Here is a 24,479-nt window from a genome sequence, read left to right on the forward strand (position 1 = left end):
TCCAGGGCCTGGGAAGACGGCCACCACAGCCATCCCGCATGCTATTGTGATCACTGGCTAAGCCACTCGTTGTCCCAGGAGGCCTGGGGTGGGGGGCTCCAATGCCCACTGCATGCTGAGTGCACCACCCAGGTAGCCCAGGCACTGCCGGGATAGTGGACGCAGAGATCCTGAAACTGGCTTAGCTACGAGGACGTGGCACCACCACTCAACTAAAGTCTTCCCTCATCTCCCATGGGAGAAAGATGTGAGCCCACCAGCCTTCGGTTCCAGCCTGATGAGGCCGAGAGACAGGGAGGAGCCCGGATACAAAAGTCCCCTTCTCCTCTCTAAACCTCAGGCTAACTGGAAGAGCTCAGCACCCCCCCCCCCAACTCCTAGGGCTGGGGAGTGGAGGGGGGGCTCTGGAACTCACTAGCATCGTTTCCATTCTCTGGCTAAGTGGTAAGATTTCAGCCTACTCTCCCCGCCAGCCCCAAAGACTGTAAACTCCACTAACGAGGGCTCCATTAGGTTAGCAAGTAAATATCTTCGGGCCACAGAGGCTGATTCACCTTCACGTGGGAGTGACACCAGCCTTTGCTTCCATCCCTTTAGTAAGATGTGGGATTTCACGGACTCCTCCTGCCAGGGCAGATGCAAATGCCTCTGAAACAATGCGCGTGCTCTCATCCCCCACCCCAGCTTGTTAGCAAAATGGGCATAAGAAACATGCCTCTTTCTTACAACAACACACAAGGAAAATGGCAGTTGGCCTCACACACAGGGTCAGGGAGAGGTGGGCCCAGGACACTTGGACCACATGTGCCCCACAGAGGGCAGCTGCTACTCTACGTTCGCCAGTTGTCTCTCGGGAGTTCCGTCTTGGCGGAGGTTTCAAATGTTGGCAAAAGTTTTACAATTGTAAGTGCAGGCTGACTCCCCACCTGCGGAGCTAATCAGGAACAGGAGGCCTGGACCCGGGGCACAAAATGCAGCACGGGGCCGAGGGGAGGTGGGGGACAGAAGGCGGGAAGTGGGGAAACTGCCACCTGCCACCTCCCTTCCTCCAGCGCCCAGTGGGAGAGGGGCAGGGAGTCTCTTCTGAAAGAAATAAGTGACCTGAGACCTCCACACACTGACGTCTGGGAATCTCCCAGAGAAAATCCAGGAGGTTAACTTGGGAGCACCCTAAGGCGGAGTCCACGGGTGGACAAACCGGCTCTCTCTTGGTCCCGGAACCTGGCCTTAAACCCCAGCCCGGGCCATGGGCTCCCAGATTGGGGTCTCCACCCTCACCCTGTGCCCTGAACTCCAGATACAAACTCAACACCTCCACTTAGAAATCCACTGGCAATTCAAGCTTGACGTGCTCGAAACACACTTGACTTCCACCTCCAAACCTGTTCCTCCTGCCCTTTCCCCATCTTGGAAGATGGCAAATCCATTTAACCAGTTTTGCAGGCCCAAACCCTGGAAGGCATCCCTGCCTTTTCTCTGGGTCTCACACTCTGCCTCCATCCAACAGCAAGCCTGGCAGTTCAGCCTTTGAAACGCATCTGTTTTACCACTTTCTTCACTTTTGCCCAATCAATCCACCCTCATTTCTCACTTGGACTACGTGAACAGCTTCCTATCAGATAACCAATTCTGGTCCCGGGGGCACTGTAGGGTCCCACACAGCAGCTAGAGTGAGCTCCCTGTCACCCTGTAAGGGCCCCACACAGGACTGCCCAGAACCTCATTATCATACTCAGAGTAAAGGTACAGTCCTTGTCAGAATCACTCAATAAATATTTGTTCGGTGCCTGAACACATTTGTAATCAGCATTTTAGTGCCACCATTGTAAAAACGAGATAACCAAGAAGCACATGACAAGACACTTAGGTTGATTAGTCGTATGGGACATGCAAATTAAAGCAATGAAATACCACCTGAAACCCATCAGACTGGCTACCGTGGAAAAGACAGACAATACCAAGTGTCGTCCAAGACGTGGAGCAGCAGGAACCCTCACCCATGCTGGTAGGATTGTAAATTGGTACATCCACTGTAGAAAACTACCTGGCAGAATTTCACACCTGATGACGCAGCAATTATTTCACTCCGATCATTAAAATATCCCCAGTAGAAACACATACATACGAAACCAAAAGACACAGGCAAGAATGTTCAGAGCAACATTATCCATAACTCCAAACTGGACATCATCCAAAGTTTCCTCAAGAGTTGAATAAACAGTCATTTATTCACATAACAAAATGCAGCAGCGGTTCTCAAAGTGCTGTCTCCCACCCAGAAGCATCAGGATCAGCTGGGAACTTGGTGGAAATGCTAATTCTCGACCCTGCTCCTCACCTAGTGGGTCAGACACTCTGGGGAGGGGGCTGAGTCTGCCTTTACAAGCTTCCCGGGTGCTTCTGATGCATAAGACAGTGAAGACCATTTCTCTACAGCCATGAATCTGATGAGTTTAACAGCCCTGAGTAGATCATCAAACATTCTGCTGGGAAGTTCAAAGATGACTATTAGCAGATACACAGAAAGCTAAGCAAATGAAAAAACACACTTTTTTCTTTAAAGGAAAATACATGTTGCATGAGAAAGAAAATATGTAATACAAATATAATATCCAACTCAACCATGCATTACAATTGTATAGTCAACAGAACATGAGCTTATGACGATGGAAATGATCGGGAAATGCAGCTCACAACATAAATGCAGTGTCTACAACAGACAACTCCAGAGCGAGCAGTGGAAGCCTGTGATTCAGAAGACAAGTGTAACTATTAGAAAATTGAAAATAGTGACCTCTGGGGAAAAGGATGAGCATGATAGAGGACAGGGCACTGCTGTTTTTCATAACAGTCCTTTCAGGGGTATTTCACTTACTAAATTCCCCGTGTGATATACCGGATAAAAATTAAAACCACAAATCAAAAACGACACTGCGTGGGCAAAGCCAGCCAGACAAGGGGGTTACACTGGGCCAGAGCCCACCGATGTGTGTTCTCCACTCTGGGAGTCAGAGGTGGACACAAGAGCATCCACGTTCAGAGCACACTGTAGGGAAGACACAGCAACCAGACCAGAGATGAACAAAGCCGGGAAGCACCACAGGAATGATGAGGAGAGTCACATGGGAAGGTCCATGAAGGAAAGGGTTGAGGAGCTGAACCCTGGAGGGAGCGTATGGTCGTCAGGAAGCATAAGAAAGGCAGGAAAGCGCAATGTGTTTTGAAAATGCCAAGTAGTTCAATCTGGCTAGCCAGAGGGTTGGTCCACGCAGGGGCTTTAGGGACGACAGCCTCACTTCTCAAGACTGGGCTTTGGGTAGGTAAGGCCAACTAGAGAGGATGGACGTCTGGAGTACTGAGTGAGGGTGGATCCTGGGCTTTTGGTGTCCTGCCTTGTCCTGAGATTTTGTCACCAGTGAGCAGAGGTGAATTTACTGTGAAGCTAATGAAGCCGAGGCTTCAAGGCTCCCAGGGACCTTAGCAAGGTGTTCACACGATCACACATGAACACCTTTTTTAAGTCTGCAAAAATCAGCTATTCTGACTGCAGATATAACCACTGTCTCTTTCCACTGTGACCTCCATTATATTTTGTGTCAGGTGGCACTGGCATTTCTGGCTGAAGGCAAGTTGAGTGGAGATGAAATTGCCTCTGGGTTTGATGGAATATATCTGTGGGGTTTGCCGTCACATCTGTCTGTAAGTTATTATTAGCCATCCTGTGTAGGAATGGCTTCCAGAAATGCTTCCACTGTCCACCATGCCGAATGGCTTGGCATGGTGACATGAAGGGCAGGGCCAGAGGAGTGTGTGAGCATGCGTAGCGGCAACCGGCACACAGGACCGTGGAAAGAAAGAAGCGACCATATGGAACTAGAAGCTAGTCTGTAAAAAACTCTTCCCTATCTTCTCACAACTAGCATATAAGAGAAAACTGACAGGATTCTCAAATTTGATGGCGATCCTAAAAATGTATATAGTCCTACCCATAATAAGTTTGAAGACTAAATAAACTTTTCCAAACTATCAGTAATCGATTTCAATCAGTCGTGCTACTGGAGAGCCTGAACTTATCCTCCTCCTGGCTCCATAGAAAACACTACAAAATCACAGTCATTTGAAGGCACAAAGAGCATGAAGCCAAAAATGTGAGAAAAGTATTACAGAAGGTTGAGAAGCAGCTACAGAATTATTTTTATGTATTTTGTCATATTTGTTAGCATCTTAGAATTTATACTGTTGTGATTTTTCTTATTCTAAGCGATGTTTATACCTCATTTTGAATTTGTAATTTTGTATTTTTTTCTTAAAGAGGGCTCCTAAGTTGTCTGAGTTTCAGGCCTAAACAAAACCTAGATCTACCCCTACAGGAGCAGTTTTCTGAGATACTTTTGCTCACACGTCAAAGATGACAAACACCCATTCCAACGAAGATTACTATTTGTATTTGCGGTGGCGACAGCAGTGGGGCTCAAGTCACTCCCCTCCCCAAAGCCCAGCAGCCAGGTGGCTGGGCACTAGGGCTGCAGTGGCACCAGCATGGGTGGTTGGGCACCGCAGGAATGGGCGGTGCAGAACACTGGGAGGCCGTGGTGGAGAGGGCAGCCAGCACTTCAGGGCAGGTTACTTTTGCGGAGACCTCTTAGGGTGGGGCAAAGGGAGGTGGCGGCAAAGTGTGTAGGGCTGCCCTGACCCAAACCAGCATCTGAAAGATGAAGGGTGGCAATATTTATCTCTTGGGAGGCCCTCGCCCCACCCCCGAGCACATATAGAACTATATAGCATATGTGAACATATATAGCATATATTTCAGCATAGAGAGCCCAGACTTGGGAATTCAGCACACAGAACGGTCTCAGGAGAAGCTGAGAGGAGCAAACTTAAAATAGCGGAACATCGGGTACGGGTGAGGGGGTGGGCATGTTGGGCCACAAGGCCACTGTAACTGTGCCAAATACTCCTTTAGCTAAGGAGGACTCAGGAAAGGATCACCATTAACTACCTTTTCAGCCCTCTTTGGGCTATCTGGCCAAAGGCCAGATTTTCTCCAACCAGCACCCCATTCCTGTGAGAACGTTAATAAGACAATCTGTCCCACTTTACATAGGTTGCAATGACCTTGTGTGGCTTCTGTTTGTTCCAGCCATAGACCATTCCGGCCACTCTCCCCTCCACTGCCCGGCAGGCAGGAAGCATCACATAATGCCCAAGAGGGAGCCCAGAATCCTGGGCTCCCTGACCAGACTCCTAATGGCAGAATCTTTATTTTACCCCTCCCCCACTCTCAAAAAAGTTTTTTTGTTATTGGCAAGTTATTAAAACTTAAGATATCTCTTAATAAGACCCTTAGAATTGTGCCTACCATACTGCAAGTTCTATATAAGCATCTCTTCAAATAAAATAAAAGTTTTAAAAACCCTTCCGTTTCTTCACGGATCTACATTTGAAAAACCATAAAAACCCATAACAACTCACCAGGGTTTACACAGTGGTGTCCAAATCCTAAACTGGCTTCTCCTTAAAGCTGCAAGGGAGAAGAGTTTTACGGTGGAATCTAAAAGTTATTAAATATCCTGATGATGCTCATTCTGGAAAGGAAGTGAGGGGCCTGGGCGGGGGGGGGGGGGGGGGGGGGGGGGAAAGCAAGTGCTCCCTGTACACAGTGGATGCCCTTTCCAGGAAGAATGTTTGTCCTGCAGCTACAAACTTCAGCCTTGTAGCACTCAAGGTTTGGGGTCCTCTTTTCCCACTAGGAAGGAGATAGAGCCAAAGGGTGAAGTCCCACAACCCACCTTTTAAGTCATGCCTTCCCTACAGGCTGAATCTTACATCCTTAAAACCACAGAGGGAGGGCCCTCCAACACAAAATGTGTCTACTCGGTGTTGAAATGAACTTTTAAAGAGGATTAGAGGATTCACACCAAGGTGAAGCACTATCCACTATGCAGGTGACAACTTGGCTCAAACTCAGGATTGGTAACAGCCTGACTTTAACACCCAGGGAAAACCAGCAGGGCATTTTCATACTGCTAGACCTGAAAAAGAAAGTGCTGTTTGGATATAAAAAGTCAATCTGCTCACACTGCTACTTCTGTCCACCTTGACCCTCCAATCACCAAAACACAGTCATGTACCTTAACAAGCCAGGCAGGAGTAAGCCACCTTCCCACTCAGTCTACCCGGACCCTGGCCGTCCTGGGAGAACCAACAGCGCTCATTCACTGCGCAAGGACTTCGAATCTACAATGTGTCAGACACCGCTTCGGGTACAGAGGAAAACGTGGGGAACGAAACGCAAAAATGAAAGTGAGAAAAGAGTAGCTGCGCTCTCTTTTCAAATTCAAGTAGCAGGTTCTTTTCAGCTCTGGTGCTTGATTTACGTCCTTTTTCTCGTCAGCATTACCAGGTTCCTCCTAACACTGAATGGAACCACTTTTCCGCGGTTGGGTCGGAGTAGGTATGGATTTAGGTTGCTTGAGGAAAGACAATCAAACAGCAAGACAGCCAGATCTCCCGAGGCAGGGGTTTAAACCTGGAGGCAACCACACCCACGTCCTGGCCACAGGATCTATTCAAGGTCCGTAAAAACAAACAGCTGCGGCATTCAAGCCTGGGAGGGCTTTTTAAAATCCTAGGGCTAATTTGCAAAGCTAGTAAATTCTAACCTACTCTCTCCAACGCAAAGGTCAAGTCACCTACAGTTAGACACTCAACACGGCCAAAGGAGAGGGGCCATGTCAGGAATGCTTCATAGGTGGCCGCCCCCTCCACGGGAGAAAGGTGCTCACCTCCCCCGGGTCCTGGAATGGAGAAGGGAAAGGGACGGTCTGTGCAGTAAACCAACACAAAGGCTTCTTTCACCAAAACGCGCCCTAGCACCCTCGGTCCGCGGATACCAGACGCCCACCGCTCGCGGTCCGGCCGCGCCGGACCCACTCCGCACGCGCGGGCCACTGCCCCCAGCCCCGCGGCCGCACGCCGTGCGGGCCCGGCTCTCCCGAGCCCCGAGGGAAGGTCTCCTTCCGTCCGACAGGAGTTCTGCTCGGACTTTGCGAAGTTCCAAGTGGGCGTCCTACAGCCTGCGCGCCGCCCGGCCCGGCCCGACCTTGCCCGCTGGGGCTGTGCTCGTCCGGACCCCGCCGGGCAGGGGAGGAGGGCCGCGGCGCTCACCTGTCCCGCCCGCAGCGCCAGCTGCACGGCCGCCTCGAAGCACTCCTCCCAGGGGCCCCCGGCGGGCGCCTCCTCGTCCTCGCCGTTCGGCTTCATCGTGGCCTCGCCGGGCCCCGCCACCTCCAGCCCTCCTCGCCGGGCCCCCACCGGCTCCCGCCGCCCCGAAACTAGGCTCCGCACTGCTTCCTCCTCGTCCCGCCACTCCGCGCCTCGGCCGCCGCCGGCCCCACAGCAGTGCCCGCGGGAAGGGCAGGGAGCGGGCCGCGGCCGGGGGAGCCGCGCGGCGCGTCCCGCGTCCCGCCCCGGCCCTGCCCCGAGCCCCGCCCCTCTCCGCCGCGCATCCCGCTCCCCGCCCCACCCAGCGCCGAGCCCCGCCCCTCTCGGCGCCGAGCCCCGCCCCCTCCACCGCCCATCCTGTTCTCAGCCACTGCCGGTGCCCAGCCCAACCCCTCCAGCACCGAGCCCCACCCCCCCGGCAAGGATTCGGGCCCCACGCGGAGCCCTGCTCCTCTACGCCTCGTGCCCTCCTACCCCCGGCCCCACCCCCAACCCCGCCCCCGGCCCCGAGCCGCACCCCTCTCGATTTACGTCTAGCTTCTTGCTCCGCCAGGCCCCGCCCTGAGGTGGCCTCTCCCCGTCAAACCCCGCCCCGCCAGCTCTCGGTCCCGCCCCGAGACCAACCCCGCCAGCTCCACGCTGAACCCCGCCCCGCGCTCCTACCGCGAGAAGGGTGGGTGCTGGGGACTGTGGGCCAGGAACAGAAGCCCCGGAACCTGACCGGAGCAAGGTCCCGGGGCGGGGTTCGTGCGCGGCCAAGGCCACGACTGCAGCCGGGCACCCGATATGCAGTGGGCGCCGACGCGTCTGAGCCAGTTGGGGGCGCCTCCGACCCTCTCGCCCCCGCCGGGCGGCCCGTGCGCACGTGGCTCGAGAGGCGGCCAGGCCGAAGGCTCTTCGTTCAGCTGCTAACGGGTTGCTCTTCCCTCAGCGGAAAGCCACAGGACGCTGGGGTTGTCGGCCGGCTCGGTCACCCGCGGACGCCCGCCCTCACAAAGCGCCTGTGTTCCTGAATGTTTCGTTGCAGACGAGAAGCCTTCACCCCAACTAAAAACCACACACAACGATGACAGTGAATTTTACAAACTGTCTGAACTCAGAATTCCCATGTGGAGCCCAAACCGAGCAGCCTTTCTCTGTAATGAGGAATGACCTTTTCGACCTTGGATTATTTAACGCTGTTGAACACTGGCACCACCTAAACATAAATACAAGGCATTTCCTGAGAGTGTGTCTGTGATTTCCAGGAGTTTAATTTCATAAGCTGCTCTGCCTATCCCTTTATAAAATATGCTGACCCATATAAAATTATTCTGGAGTGCCACTTCTCAGAGTCTGGGAGAACAATGGGAGTTTGTACAAGAACCTCGATGGGACATTTTTTTACACAAATAACCTAATGATGGAATTAAATGCTTTTAGATTTTGTCTGTGAGCACTTTATATTGAAACATCTTGCAGAGAAACTTGAGGTTTACGGTGTAAAGAGGTGAAAATTACAGACCATGAAGAGGAATTAGGAAGCCAGAGCTGGATAGGGCTTTAGTCTGCGCTCTAGCCTTGACCAACAGCTCAGAAAACTAGGCCAAGAATTGCCCCAGCTCCCACCAACGGCCATTTGGGGGCAGCTAAAGGGATGCTCTGCTTCATCTTCTTTGTTCCAGTTTTTCATGGTTTTCAAGATACAGAGCTGGACTTTTGAAAATACATAAGACTGTGTTCTGAATGCTTTACTCTGAAATTAATGCATTCATTTGTTGATCTTCATGGCAGGTTTTCGTTAGAGATCCCTTCCAACACCAAGCAAAATTAGGAAGTTACAAAATTTCTCTTTGGTGTCTTCTTAGCTCCCCTTTCTGAACACATCGTGCTACCGTCTGTCCTGGACCAATCTAGGAGCTCAATTACATCTTTAGATAAGCTCTTATGGACCTCAGCCTATCTAAACATCTAGAGAAAAAGACTTCATAACTTCATTGCTTAACTTCCAGATATCTTAAGGTAGAATCATGTGGTTTTTTTTACCAGAATGAAGTTTGGAGCCAGCCAGATTTTCCTAAGTCAAAATATTGGCCTCATTTCTTCCATGCTATGTGGATTTGAGTAAGTTACAAATAACCTTCTTTGCCTCAGTTTTAATTGCTCCTCAAAAAATAGGGTATTTGGGTGGGAGAGAGGGGAAACTGGGTGATGGGCATTGAGGAGGGCACTTGTTGGGATGAGTACTGGGTGTTGTATGTAAGCCAATTTGACAATAAATTATATTTTTTAAACAACAGGGTTTTTGTTATGTATTATATACGTTAATATACATGTATTTGGTACTAGTGTGTTTGCTACCATTTTTAAAGACTGGCTCAGCAGTGTACCATAAAGTGATCCACATGTTGCTGGGCACATAGTAGGAGTTTAGTAAATATCTGTTAATCATTGAATACTGAAACCAGCTTTTTCTAATGGATTATCCAAGTTTCTCGTGCTTTACTGACGATTCTCTGTGGAAACACAAAATAGTTCTTCACCATCATGACCTATATGCTAGTCTGCTAGTTACCTCTTTCAGAGGCCCTGGGAAATCACATTTACTTTGGTAAGCCCCTAGAGTACCGTGCTCTGCCTTGAAAAGCTACTTCTTAACTGTCCCTTCCACCCCCACCCTGAGGGTGCAGCCTCAGTGGGCACTCTGGTCACCAGGATGTGAATGCAGTCAAAGAATAGAGGGGGGAGGGAGGCAGTGAGAGAGTAGATGGGCACTCATGACAGACTGTCTCCTTTTGCCTTACTCTTTATACCCTTATTAATCTGGGAGTCCTCTCGCCTCATGTCCTTTCTGGAACAAAGCAGGGTCTAAATAAAATGTCAACAATGTTTTTCTATTCTACCTACTTCTCTAGCTTCCCAGGTTATTTTGAAATCTGATCTGATTCTTGGAGGCCAAGACTCACTGATTAGGACATTTGACGAGCTTTGTCCTTTCATCTCATCTGAATCCCCAGAAGTAGGCCCAGGGTAAACATTTGACCATTCTTGGCCTCAGGTGTGGAAATTTGGTGTTAAGTGCTGAATTTTGTCTCCCCCCCCCAAATTCGTGTGTTGAAGTCCTAACCCACAGCACCTCAGAATGTGTCTACAGACACATTGGAGATAGGGCCTTTAAATAGGTAATCATGTTAAAATGAGGTTCTTAGGATGGGCCCTAATCCAGTATGACTGATGCCGTTATAAGAAAAGGGAAGCCAAGAAGACAGGCCTCAGGAGAAACCAAAGCTGTGGACACCTTGACCTTGGACTTCTCACCTCCAGAACTGTGAGGAAATACATTTCTGTTTTTAAGCCACCCAGTCTGGGGTACTTTGCAGCTTTAGCAAATTGATACAGTTGGGAGTTAAAGAGGTTCATCACCACACTTAGGGCTACAGAGAGCTTTTCTCAGCTAAGAGGCCTTGTAGAAGGCCATAGGGAGTCTGGCTCTCCAGGATGCAACAACAGAGCCAACACTCTGTCTACCGCCCAGCTCCCTGCCAAGCTGTGCGGGGGTGGGGGGGGGTCACTTATGCAATAATCAAAGTCAACCAACCCCACAACTTCTCACTAAATTAAGTCAGACAGGTGATTACCAACACATGCTCTGTATTTAAATATCACCCAATGTTCTATGCATGGCTCCACAACAAAGAACCATTCTTGGAGACCTTGCAAAACTCTGTTCCAGCAGAATTGTCTATAAAAAACATCCTCTGAAGGTTATCTCTCCTCATTTACTTCCACTGTAAAACTGGAGATGCTTTTTCTTACTCTGGAAAAAACTTCCAGGTCATCATTCCCACTGAGGAAGCAGTCAATGGGGTCATTACCCCTCCTGCTGAGTGTGACCTTGTACCAGATAAGCCCTGAGAATTCACCAGGTGTGCTGGCTTTCAGAATTTTGCAAAGTTTTTCTGGAACCCCTGTTTCCTCTTTGCTGTGCTCTCCACTCACTGCTTATTTCCATGCTATGTCTGTCGGTCTTACTACTGTGGATCCTGGAGATCTACAACAAAGCTTCATGAAATTGTACTTCAATTTCTGTTAACCTAACCTTAACCTGTTAACTTTCATTCTGTTAACCTAACCTTAACCTGCAAGACCTCAGTCTTGTAAAATAAATGTCCAATATTTCCAGTTCCATGCACCTGAAATTCTGCATGAGGAAGTTCATGACATTGATGATTCTAGCAGAGTAGATGAGATTTCACAACCCATGGACCCAGAGGTATTACGTGCAACTCTCTTTATTTCCCCATAACTGGATTCCCTCTCTAGCTTCCTCCCCTACCCGATGGCAGAAAAGTTACTTCCAGGACAATTCAGACATGTCCGAGTTTTCAGACTTTTTCAAGTTCACAATTCAATTAATTCAGCTTTGAGCTCTCCCTGCTTTCCCTAGGTGGGTCCATACAAAGGGGGCTCAGCCGTGGGAGAGGACTCTTGCCCTTTGAACCTCTCTCTGTCTTATGCTAGCTGATGCTGATATGAGACCTGCTCCATCCAGGCCACTATGATGATTCCTTCCTTTGACAGCCTCGGCCATCCTAATCTCGGGTATTGACAGACCGTGCTAGTTTTTTTCCTTAACCCCCAGGTCCCTTCGGGTCTCGGGCAACCCCTCTCCGGGGCACTGGCGCTATGGGATGCTCCCCAGGGGACGTTCCCAGCCTGGTCTTTCCAGTTTGGACATTTCCCCCTTTACTGGCTCACCCTCCCCCAAGCTGGTGTCGTGTGGAAGGAAATCAGGTCCGTGCACGCTTCCCAGGTCCTGCCAGGAAGGGGCCCAGGCTTCCTAAAGTTTTCCAGGAAAAGTCCTCCTCCTCCGCTACCCCCCAGCTCCGCCCTTCTGCGGGAGGGGGCAGCGTGGCTGGCTTTAAGCTTTAACTCTTGCATCACAGCAGTGCTCCTTCTGTGTCTCACGCCATCCGGATCTCCAATCTCCCGGGGGAGGAGGCGGTGGTGGGAGGGACACAACCTCTGCCTCATCATATCTTTTTCAAAATTTGTATTTTGTTCGTCAGCACTGACCAAATGGGTATGCTTTGTTCTGAGTTCTTCTCCTGGTACGTATCCCTTTCCCCTTAGGGTAATTCACCCTCAGGTCTCTCTGCTGGGGGAAGGTTCTTGGGGTTGAAAAGGAATGGAGACGGGACCATACTAACAAACTCTTCCATCTGCCTGTATTTTAAAATTGGATTGTTTTCAGGCAAATGTTTCTCCGCCTTTTTATTGAAAGCTTATGCTCCATTTGCAAAGCTTTTTTTTTTTTTAACCTAAAAAGGCATTGTTACATTATGTGGAGAAAGTTTGTTTGATAGTAGTTACAAAACGCTACAAAGTTATTAATAACATTTGAGAGGAAGACACGGTGAGACTCTGTTGCATTTAATCCAATTATCAAAACACTTGACATTTTTGAAGTGGATGGAACACTGACCAGCACTGAGTCAGGCAATTCCTCTCGAAGCTTTATGTCTTCATCACACAGTCGCTGGCTTTTCAAGTGTTCATACTTGCACTTTCTTTTTCGGGTTGTTTTGGTAACTGCAGAAAGGGGGAAGTGCACGAATGTGCTCAGTCCTGCCAGACCTTTCTTCACCTTGCAGTTCATTTTTCACATTTCCTTCTTCCTTAAGAGTATCTTAAGTACTCCCTCATTAGTGATAATAGTCTGCATCGGCTCCAATGCTTAGAGTAACAAATAACAAGCTTCCTGAACCAACTTTGTGGCATGAAGCCCCTTAAACAGTTCACCTGCCTTTGGAAAGCAGATTAAGTTTATTAAAATGGAGTTTCTGGCAATAATCAAAATTGTCATGTTTTAATTAAGGCATTTTTTAAAAATTAACTCATTTTGAGAGAGAGAGAGAGAGAGAGAGAGAGAGAGAGAGAGAGAGAGAGAAAGCGTGCACATGCAGGCAGGGGAGAGGCAGAGAAAGAGAATCCCAAGCATGCTCAGGACAGAGCCCAACACCGGGCTCAATCTCAAGAATCATGAGATCATGACCTGAGTGGAAGTCAAGAGTTGGTGGCTTAACTGACTGAGCCACCCAGGCGCCCCTAAGGCCATGTTTTATATTACACTTTAAAAATGTTTGTTTATTTATTTTTGAGAGAGAGAGAGAACACAGTGGGGGGAGGGCAGAGAGAGACAGGGAGACACAGAATCCAAAGCAGGCTCCAGGCTCTGAGTTGTCAGCACAGAGACCAACATGGGGCTCAAACCCATGAATTGTGAGATCATGACCTGAGCCGAACTCATGCTCAACCGACTGAGCCACCCAAATGCCCCTAAACTTTAAAAAATCTAATCTGAACTTTAAAAAAAAGTACTTTTTAGTACAGTTAAAAATTGTGTTTATACACACATGAAGAGAGAGAGAGCACATCACCATATGCCTTTAGGGAATATATAGCTGACAGAGGAAAGCTAGCAAATAAAGAATCTCAAGAATTTTCATTTCTAAGGCAGCCATTGCTTTTAAGCTAGCATATTTTTCACTTTGAAGGATGCATATGAGATTTAAATGAGATATGTGCATTCTACCCGTCTCTCACAAAAAGGAAATATTTTGATCAGTATTCACGTTTGAGTCTCTTCTGCCAAGAGAGGAAACCAGTTTAAGAGGAAAATAAAACAAAGATAACTTTCATATTTTTGTGTGGATTTATCCCCACAGATATCATTTGTTTATTCATTCATGCGTTCATTTATTCAACAGGCATATCTTCATGACATAGTGGCTCTTGGTGTTCAGGGAAACAAGAAGAGAGGGTGATTCTATATTATCAGTTATTTCGGTTGGTGGCTTTGCACATGGAAGGTGGCCACCACTGAGTTGAGTTGGAAATGTCTCTGGGCAGGGGAAAATATCATGTAGGGCTTAAGAGAAAGAGGATGGGGAAACTGGTAGATGAGCGTAGCAACAGATTGTCGTTAGATTGTCTTTGGAAACTGGTTTGCAGGGTCAGACAAAATCCGGGGGACAGGTGCAGAATTCAATCACCTGTCACTGTCACATCAGTGAGAGCTGTGGTCCCAGCAATAGGAAGAATGTGAAAATGAAGCAGAATGTCATCAAGTTCAAAAGCCTGGGGCAGACACCTTGTCTTCCTGGAATTGGGTTGAGCGTTGTTCCTTCCGTGGAGGGGCATCTTTTCAACGTTTATTTATTTTTGGGACAGAGAGAGACAGAGCATGAACGGGGGAGGGGCAGAGAGAGAGGGAGACACAGAATCGGAAACAGGCTCCAGGCTCTGAGCCATCAGCCCAGAGCCCGACGCGGGGCTCGAACCCACGGACCGCGAGATCGTGACCTGGCTGAAGTCGGACGCTCAACCGACTGCGCCACCCAGGCGCCCCTGGGGGGCATCTTTTAAGTGAAGAAATTAAGTGAATTAAATGAAGAAATGTAGGATGTAGAATTAAGTGAAGAAATACTAAAGAGAACCAAACTCATAATCCCAGGATCTCCATGTTAAGGGATTGTCGGTGAACACATATACATTAAATGCATAAATGTAATCTAAAAATTTAAATGCACTAAACAAAACAATCATATTATAATAAAAAAAATCACTTTTTAGAAGTGATTGTTTAAATTTGCTAAACAAAATATGAATTAAGTTGAACTAGAAACTTAGTAATAAATATTAATTATAGGACCAAAACCACCTGTTTCCTCTGCACAAATACCATCCTCGAGGACACTAAACAACTCCCTAACTCATATGACTCTCCCTTCAAAGCCTATTTCTTTTGGAGGTAATGGTGATTGTGGGGGGGGGGGGGGCATCATTGAGACCAGAGACAGAAAGCAAAGTAAAACAAAGATATTTCTTTATTCCGATATGAGAGGTCTCTTGAAGTTGTTAAAGTTAACTTCTACAAAGTCAATTCTACTTTTCATTACTTAGGGAAAAAAAGTCTTCATATTTATATCATGAGCATTGTTCTCATGTCTTCTGCATTCCGGAACTTGATTTGCCTTTTGTTTGCTATTTGCAGTGCTTTCTAACATTTGTAACAAATGACATACTTGAACACTCAAGTTGCCGGGGTTCTAGTTTTCTTCTTCTTCTTCTTCTTCTTCTTCTTCTTCTTCTTCTTCTTCTTTTAAATTTTTGAAGTTTATTTATTTTGAGAGAGACAGAGACAGCATGAGTGGGGGGAGGGGCAGAGAGAGAGAGGAGAGAGAATCCGAAGCAGTCTCCGTGCCACCAGCACAAAGCCTGATGTGGGGCTAGAACTCACAAAACCTGGAGATCGTGACCTGAGCTGAAACCAAGAGTCAGACGCTTAACCGGCTGAGCACTCAGGCACCCTTAATTTTCTTATTTCATGTTGATGGACTGTTGTATCCACTTTGTGTCTTATAAAATGGTTTCACATAAGGTGGGAGCATATTTCCCCAGGATTCCAAATAGTGTTGTGATTAAAGGTGAAGCCTTCTGGAAACAGGGGAAAAAGAGAAAACGGGTGCCATCCATTGATCCCTAAATCTCAGAAACAAAAACAAGGAGATACATTCTGAGGCCATATTGTTAAGGTTAAGCCAGAGGTTGAATATCTAGGTATTGCATGACCCCACCCACAGTAAGAGCATCATTAAAACAAACCTGTCTCAGGGCTACTGCAGAGCACAGACTTTGGGGAATTCAACAGGCCACCGACACGGCTACTCTCTAGCTGCCCTCCAGAAGAATGTACATGTTTGTGGTAGACTCCAGATTTAAGCAGCGCCAAAGAGAACACACTCCTTATTTTGCAATGTGAGCATGTAGAAAATACGCTGAAAGGACTCTAAAATTTGCCCAGCAGGATGAACAGAAATCTTAGGCATAAAGTCCAGCTGAATCAAGGAGTTTCTATCTCCTTCTGCTTGCTGGAACAACAACTCAAGCCGGCACCACTTGTCTGTGTCACAATGGCTTGAAACATTTCTAAATCTAATACACCCCTTCCCACTGTGCAAGAAAAAATATGCAAACATGGACAGGTGATTGGAAACATTCATTTCCAACTGATTTGCAAAATTAAAAGATTTTTCAAGATGTTACCAAAAACAGGGGCACCTGGGTGGCTCAGTTGGTTAAGTGTCTGACTTTGGTTCAGGTCATGATCTTGTGGTCTGTGAGTTCAAGCCCCACATCCGGCTCTGTGCTGACAGCCTGGAGCCTGCTTTGGATTCTGTGTCTCCCTCTCTCTCTGCACCTCCCTCGCTCGCACTTTGTCTCTATCTCAAAAAATAAATACACATTAAAAACATTTTTACAAAGATTTAAATAAATTTATATAAAAAAGATGTTACCAAAAATGTAGATTCTTATTTGCCTAAAATGCATCAAAAAGAATTCAAATAAGAAATTTTAAAAATAATACATCATTATTCATAATAGTATGTGAACAACCTAAGTGTTAACAGATGAATGGATAAAGAAAATGTGGTAGGTGGATAGATAGATGATAGATAGATCATAGTTCAGCCTTTAACATGAAGGAAATCCTGTCATTTCTGATAACATGGATGAGTCTGGTGGGTATATACTAAGTGAAAAAAGCCAGACAGAAAGCATGGTGTCACTTATATGTGTAATCTGAAAAAACAGTCCGACTCATAGAAACAGAGAGTGGAACAGTGGTGCCACGGCCTGGGGGTTGGGAGAAACAGGGAGAGGTTGGTAAAAGGTTAAAACCTTTCCGCTATAAGATGAATGAGATTGGAAGATCTAATGTATTAACATGGTGAATATAGCTGATGAAAGTATCTTGTAGAACTGATTTTTTTTTTAAGACCATAGAACTTCAATGTTCTCATCAGAAAAAAAGGAGGAGGTAAGTATATGAGGTGATGTGTTAATTAACTCAACGGAGGGGGGAAGCTCTTTCACAACATATAGATGTATCAAATCATCACATTGTACACTTTAAATATCCTACAATTTTACCTGTCAATTATGCCTCAGTAACGCTGAAAAAATAATAATAGTCAATGACACATTGTCCAGCAGTGATTTGTTGTGTAAACTAAATTTTTGTTTTGGATCAGCTAGTTCTTTTTTTTTTTTAATGTTTTTTTTTTAATGTTGATTTGTTTTTGACAGACAGAGCACAAGTGGGGGAGGGGCAGAGAGAGAGAGAGAGAGAGGGAGACGCAGAATCCAAAGCAGGTTCCGAGCTCTGAGCTGTCAGCACAGAGCGTGACGCGGGGCTTGAACTCATGAACTGTGAAATCATGACCTGAGCTGAAGTCTGACACTTAACTGACTGAACCATCCAGGTGCCCCTGGATCAACTTTTTAACCAAATTATTTTGGATCAAATGGTCTGCCACACAAAATGCGGATGAAGAGGGTATATACAGCAAAGATAGAGGACAGGATCACATTTTTCCAAAAGTGCATTCTCAGTCTTGTCCTAAGGCTAGTGGGACTTCCAATGGGTGTACCTGCTGTTGGGAGAGGAGGGAAGGAAAGGGAGGTGAATGGGGGGACAGCAACATCAGCCCAGACTTGCTTATCTTTCCAGGTCCTCAAATCTTGATCTGTAGGCTCTTTTTGGCACAAGAGACCCTTTGAGTGATTGCTAATCCCTCTCACCCCACCCCCCAACTCCCACCCCAGTCTGGGGAACTTGTCTTCCCTGCCAGTTGTTCCATGGGCTCTACGGAAAAGGCCGAGGCAGGGAAAGATTTGCTCAGTACTCAGACACTGCAGCAGCAGAAATGGTTCATAGCTTCCCCATATTCTAAGATCATTAAGAATCAAATGTCTTTAGAATAAATACTCTGTGGTGCCTGGGAGTGGGAAAAGAGATGTGATTTATCAGGCAATGACCTTGTCCTCTTAGAGTAGCTCAGGACGTTGAAGGAGAATTGGACATGAATGTGATAAATTATCCTGAAATTTCAATGTATTCGGACGGGGCTTGGGTAACTCCTCTTAAGTATGGTTGTTCTTTTTTTTTTTTTTTTTTTTTTTTAATGTTTATTTATTTTTGAGAGAGAGTGCGAGAGGGGAGGGGCAGAGACAGAGAGAGAGAGACAGAGGATCCAAGGCAGGCTCTACGCTGACAGCAGCAAGCCTGTTATGGGGCTCGAACTCAGGAACTGAACCCTGAGATCATGCCCTGAGCTGAAGTGGGATGCTCAACCCGACTGAGCCACCCAGTGCCTCAGTATGTTTATTTTTAAATGGTGTGTGTCCATCTGAAAGGAGGACAAGAGGTGTGGACTAAAGCAGTTTGTGTCTGAGCACTTCACGGTTACTACTGTCCAAAGCTTAGATCAGCCCCGAAAGCAAAACAGGTAGAAGCCTACTCTCTTTTTGGGCTTTGGGCCCATCTTTGTTTCTCATGCACCCTCCTCCCATTGCTGCTACTGTGACAGGCTTTCTCATTGAGACCCCCACCCCCACCCCAATGTACCCATTTCTCTGTTAAACCCCTGCCCTCAACACACACACAAACTCAGCATCTTCACAGAAAGCTCTTCCTCTCTCTTCTGGTCCTAAGTGAAAGCAGGCTGTCTCTAGCAATAAAGCACCCCTTCTGGAAACTCTTCTGCATCTCTAGGGCCTGGGGTATGTGAGTGAGGACAGAAGGATGGGGGTGGGGAGAAGGAGGTTAGTGTTCCCTCATCCCTTCACATTTTACACCTTGCTCTCCTGACTTCAGGGGAGACCCCAACTCCAAGGAGATCCCTCCCACACAGCAACTCCACCGTCCTCAGGGTGTTAACTTCAAGGTCATCATTCACATTTTGCAGAGTCCATCTCCAGGATTATAGTTTTTTAACCCTCCCTCGGCCTATCCCATTTTTCCAGATTTTGCCAACGTTTAAAAGAACGACAGACTGCAGTAGTCTCAGAGGTTCTTGACCTCCTGCCTCCAATGTGTTCATCCCCATTCCCATATTCCACTCCCTGTCTGAACTGTCCATACTTCTTTCTGTCCTGCACCTATTCCCACTATCTTAACTGTCCTGATACCTCCAAGAGTGGAGCACCGCAAAGGATATGACTTCAGACCCAACGTAGGCTCAGGGTCCAGGTATGCTACTCGCTAGGACATCAGGCTTTACCTGAGACCTTATCTCTTTCACTTCACTTTCTGGTCATCTATAAAGTGATATCACACCAACTTCATAGGGCAGTCACAAGCAGTAAATGAAGTAACAGCTGAAAGATCTGGCACATAGTAGGTGCTCATTAATGTTGGCCACTTTCCATTCCCTCGACTTTGGTGCTTCTCAGCAATGCTTTTCCTCTCCCCTTCACTGACGTTTCCAAACCTCTGCTCACTGTCCAAATGCCCTATTGCACTAAGTCCAAATGCACTAAAACTAAGAGGTAATTCACCATGGTAACACACAGCACCCTTCCCCTGCACTCATTTCCCCCTGTTTCAAAAGATGCACTTCTCTGTTTCCTCCCTATTGTGCTCTGGACCCATTCCCTCCAATTTCCCTCTGGACCTCACTTCATCAATTACTTCCTCTCTCTGGTATGTTTACTCCCTACATCCATTTCCACTGACTATTTCTTCCTCCTTGCTCCGCCCATGATGTCTGCCTCTTCTTAAATATCTTCTGTTGACCTTGCACCCCTTCTAGTCACCACCTTCCCATTGTGTCTGGATCTCCTTGAAAGAGCCTTCCCTCTCCTCAGTGCCCAGCCAGCCAGCTGCCCCTCAACCTGCTGCAGGGCATGTGGCTTCCTGTGTCACCCACCTCACCTGCTTTCATGAATGTCGCCAGTGCCCTTCTGAGTGCTGCATACAAGAGACTTTTTAATCTTTTTTTCCTACTTCAATTCTCAACAGCATTTCACTCTGGGGGTGACTTCTTGTAGTGCTCTACTCTTTGTGTCCAGGACCTCAATATCTGCTGGTGTATTTTTTTGCATGACTGTGGCCACTCCTTTTTCAGTCTCCTTTGAAAACTATTGGTTCCTCTTGTCTAAGTCCACTCTCTCCAACATATACTGTGTGCCTATTGAGTGCCAGACCTGTGTGGATGGATGTGTTGCAGACAGACTAAGACTATAATAATAGAAGCACAGTCCGAAGCTGTACAAAGACAAGACCCACCCTGGAGCGTGGTCAGGAAAGGCTTCATGGAGAGGTGAGAGGAAGAGTAGGTGTCCACAACCAGACAAGGAAAGAAAGGATATTTTAGGCAGAAGAAACATTCCCAGGGCAATGCCTGAAAGGTAGACAGAAGCAGATTTACAGAAGTAGAATTCTGAGTAACACAAGTCTCAGAGGTACTATGTTCCTCTGTTTCAGTGTTCTCAACCAGTGTGATTTTGTCCTTCAGGGGACATTTGGCAATGTCTGGAGACACTTTGGGTTGTCATGATGTGGGGAGTGCTATTAACATCTGGTGGATAGAGGCCAAGGATACTGTAAAATATCCCACAATGCACAGCATAGCCCCCTCCCCTCCCCAACAAAGAATCGTCCAGCTCAAAATGTTAATAACGCTGAGGTTGAGACATTATGTTTTATTCTAACTTTAGCCTGAGGAGTCTGGCTCCAGGCCAAGTTTCAACGTGTGATGTTTTCAGACCAGACTACAGGCAGTTACAAAGTTTTACCTGGCAGGTCTCATAAGGGGTAGGCTCTGCCCTACCCATGCTAGACTTGGTGCTCAGCCAGGGCACTGCAGTTTTCTGGACAGTGTTGCAAAGACTCAGAGGCAAGCCCCACCGCGCTGCACCCCCACCCCCCACCCCCCACCCCAGCCCTGCTCTGAGGCATATCTGCAAGCCTGGCCCAAACACCCCCACTTCCAGGCCTCTTTTTGTGGGGGGATTGTCTCAGATGAGGCCTTTCTTAGGACCTCTGCCAAGACCACCTGGTCTGGGGGGCCTTGAAGACACTACTCTCCGCTCTGACTCAGCATTCAGTACTTTTCCACTCTTAGCCTTCCTCACCTCTACCTCCCCAGGCCCCCAGGTCCTGGCGGCTCTACCCTCTGACTGGCTGTAGACCTAGTCACATTGTACAATTATTTGGCTTTCTTTGTCTTCGAATCTGAGAGGCCCTTAATGATTTTAGAGCTGAGTGAACAAAAGCATGTGTCAGTTTTCCAGACGGCAAACCTAAGAGGGGTAATTCACAGCAGATGATCGAAAAAGGCTTCAAGGAATTTTGTGGACAGCTTGGCAAAGGAAAATTTCACTGGGGTCAGTGGAAACTCCTCTGTTTAGGTCTCAAAGAGTAACTGTGCAAGTGCGGAGTGAGTGCCTAGGGTTACCTAGCACTTGCGGGACCAGCACCCCGAAATGTTAGGATTCCCTGGTATTTAGAGTCATGTAGGTTAGACTCCAATTGTACTCTGGCTGGGTAGGTCATCCTGGAGTGTGTTATTCAGTTTTTGACATGCTCGAAAAAGTTATTTGCTTAAATTTGTGACTAAAGGCATTTCATTGTGCAGCCATGCGTGCTCATGACACAAAGTCTTCATGAGGGCATGTATTGACAGGTCTCCTCTCAGCTCGGACACTGTCTCCCACTTTCCTTCTCCAGAGGCAGTGACTGGTTCATGCAACCATTTTTTAGGAGGGTCCGTGACAAATCTGAATACGTCCAAGGAAACAATTGGGTCAACGAAGGAGGCTTATCTTGGAGAAGGAAAAACCTCTCAGCATGGTGGAGAATGAGGTAACATGAAGAAGTCTCAGGAAAAGAGATTGGAACAGAAGTGGATTTGCTATGGCTTTCATGGAATAGAAGCTTCTGGGCCCCCCACCTGCGCTATCTTCTTTGAAGACTTCCACCTAATATCACGTTTATCATTGTTATTCTTTTTTTTCTGAAGGAGAGCCCTCCCCCCACCCCAAGTTGAATAAGATCAGCTCCACTAATTCTGGATCCACCCCTGAGCTAGAATTAATCTACATAATTCCTTGGGACAAAACTAGGATTAATAGTAGAAAGTTACAGTGAGGCAAACATTGCTCAAGATCTGGAAATTCTCCCAGTTAGAGCTATTAAAAATTGGGATGGGCTGCAGAAAACCAGAAAGTGCGTCATTGGATGCCTTGGGTAGAAGCGAATGAAGCAGGGGTGTTGTAAGAGGGGCTGATGATCTCTCCCAACTCTAGGAATCAAAGTCTCTGAGATAAGCTACAGAGAGGGCACTGAGACAGCATTTGCTTGCCTATGTATTAATAGTAGGGACCCCAAGTCCAATAGCAGGGACCCCCAAGTCCAGGCACGTATAGTTTGCTAGGTGTAAGTCACTGTATTAAAAAAAAAAAAAAGTAATAAAAATATTCAGAAGCATTCAGTGTTCCACGATGAACTTTCTCAAACATATTCAAACCAGTAGGAAGTCACTGAATCGAGTTGGCAATAGAGTCCTAATCTATTACTCCTAATCTCCTGCTCCTCCAGCCATGCTCCCAGATGCTGGATTCCTTGCTCAAAATCAGCTAGAGGCGTGGTTGTATTCCTTCGGTAAGGTCTCCAGCGCAGAGAGAAGTGGCCGCACCCCACCATCACAGTAATGTTTGTTGCTGTTGAACTGTCAAGCGCAGTGGCCACTGGTCCTTTCAGGCACATCAGTAGACGCTTCCTCACGACGAACCACTGGCAATCATTTCACTACTAGTGATGCCGTCATATGCTGCGGATTACTGGCGTCCCATTTTCATCAGGAAGAACTTCAGCACTGCATTCAAGGCCAAACACATCCGTATCCATCCCATATTCTGACCTTTAAAAGTTTGTTTTCTTGGACCACTCACACCCGATATGACATGGATCATGGTTCTCGGGACAGCAGAGACAACCCTAGGCATTTCACTAGAGAGAATTCAATGTAGGAAATTGGCTGTGCAGGTAAGAAGGCAGACACAGAAAAGTGTTTAGTGAGCAGAGATAGTGGGGGCTGGCTCAGGAAACAAGGCAGAGGCCGGATCACCAGAACCTGCCAGCTGGGAGGGGTGGCCTGAGGCGGGGAGCTGGGCCTCCATGGAGAGCTGTTGCACAGGCAGGGCAGAGGCGTGGAAGAGGGGCCTTGAGGCCAGACTGCTGCCTGGTGGTGCTGTCACCTCTGCAAGACACGGGCAGACTGGTTTGGGGGTCTGGAAAACAGCTGGGAGTCTGCCAGTGTAATGGTGACAAGAACAGCAGGCCAGGCCAGCAGGTGGCCATTCCCTCTTCAAGCCTTCCAATGTCCTCTCAGTGCTCCCACTGGTGGGTCCTAATGGGGAGCCAGCTGGCAAAGGGAAGTGTATTTGCAGAGCCTTGACCTTGGCCTCAAACTGCAGAGCAGAGCAGGGCGGTGCTGAGCTTCGAGGCAATGACTTAATAACTAGCACAGCCTCACCTGCTCGCAGGACACCCAGACCCCTCACCACCTGGTCTGCTGATCACACTTGCCTTCCCCTCGTCTCCTTCCCTCCCCGATGAGAGGGTGTGGTCCCTCCCCGCCATCTCCCGGGGAGAACTGATGATGCCCACCTCGGGTTCCATTGTACCTGCCCAGGTAATTAAGAAAGCACTGGGAACACATCAACATGTCTGTTTCTCCCTGTTAAAATCCTGAAGCCCCTTGATGGAAAAGGGTGAGTTTTCATCATCGTGCCTCCAAAGCTATGGTTGGCACATAGCACATACTTTAAAAACATTTGTTGAGGGAGCACCTGGGTAGCTCAGTCCGTTGAGCAGCTGACCTCTGACTTCAGTTCAGGTCATGATCTCATCGGGCTAGCTGTTATCTGCGCAGAACCCACTTTGGATCTTCTGTCCCTCCCTGGCCCCCTGACCCTTCCCTGCTTATGCTCTCTCTCAAAAATAAATAAATCTTTAACAAACAAACAAAACATTTGTTGAATGAATATGTCGTAGATGTTTGCCCAGTCATGGCACTGATAATCTAATTGGAAGAGGTCATATAAAACATTAATATACAAATTGAAAATCTTTAAAGGAAAGTGAAGCACACTGGACTTTAAAAAAAATTAGTTTTTGATTTTTCCTAATTTAGAGAAAACTCTAACAACTTCCTTTTAGTAATTAAATGTATTAGGTAGCTTTTGAGGAATCTCTAATATAACTTTCCTTTAGTAATCAAATGGATTAGGAACTTTTCAGGAAGAGTTTAAAAGTCCTCATCTCTGCATGAGTTGGATAACACACATGGAAAATACTTGTGGTCTAAGAACAGAGGTGTTTTCATATATGGAAGGGTTTTGTTCTTTTCCCATTTTCTTTG

At 47.3% G+C, this 24,479-nt stretch overlaps 1 protein-coding gene and 1 long non-coding RNA gene across 2 annotated transcripts in view; one reads left to right on the plus strand and one right to left on the minus strand.

The window, feature by feature from the left end:
* IMPA2 (inositol monophosphatase 2) overlaps positions 1 to 7,491 on the minus strand; it is a 45,436-nt gene extending 37,945 nt beyond the window's left edge. The window contains exon 1 of the mRNA XM_086682427.1: positions 7,171 to 7,491. Within this exon, the coding sequence (XP_086538553.1) occupies positions 7,171 to 7,266 (96 nt within the window). The 5' untranslated portion in view covers positions 7,267 to 7,491. The remainder of the gene's footprint in view (positions 1 to 7,170) is intronic.
* A 3,498-nt stretch (positions 7,492 to 10,989) lies between these two features.
* On the plus strand, positions 10,990 to 24,087 carry LOC147575485 (uncharacterized). The gene is made up of 2 exons (XR_015242430.1): positions 10,990 to 12,317; positions 21,818 to 24,087. It is a non-coding gene; the product is annotated as an uncharacterized LOC147575485 (long non-coding RNA).
* Positions 24,088 to 24,479: the final 392 nt, after the last annotated feature.

Source organism: Puma concolor, chromosome D3 (genome assembly GCF_028749965.1).
Source record: "Puma concolor isolate L17-30 chromosome D3, mPumCon1.1.hap2, whole genome shotgun sequence".
Lineage (NCBI taxonomy): Eukaryota > Metazoa > Chordata > Mammalia > Carnivora > Felidae > Puma > Puma concolor.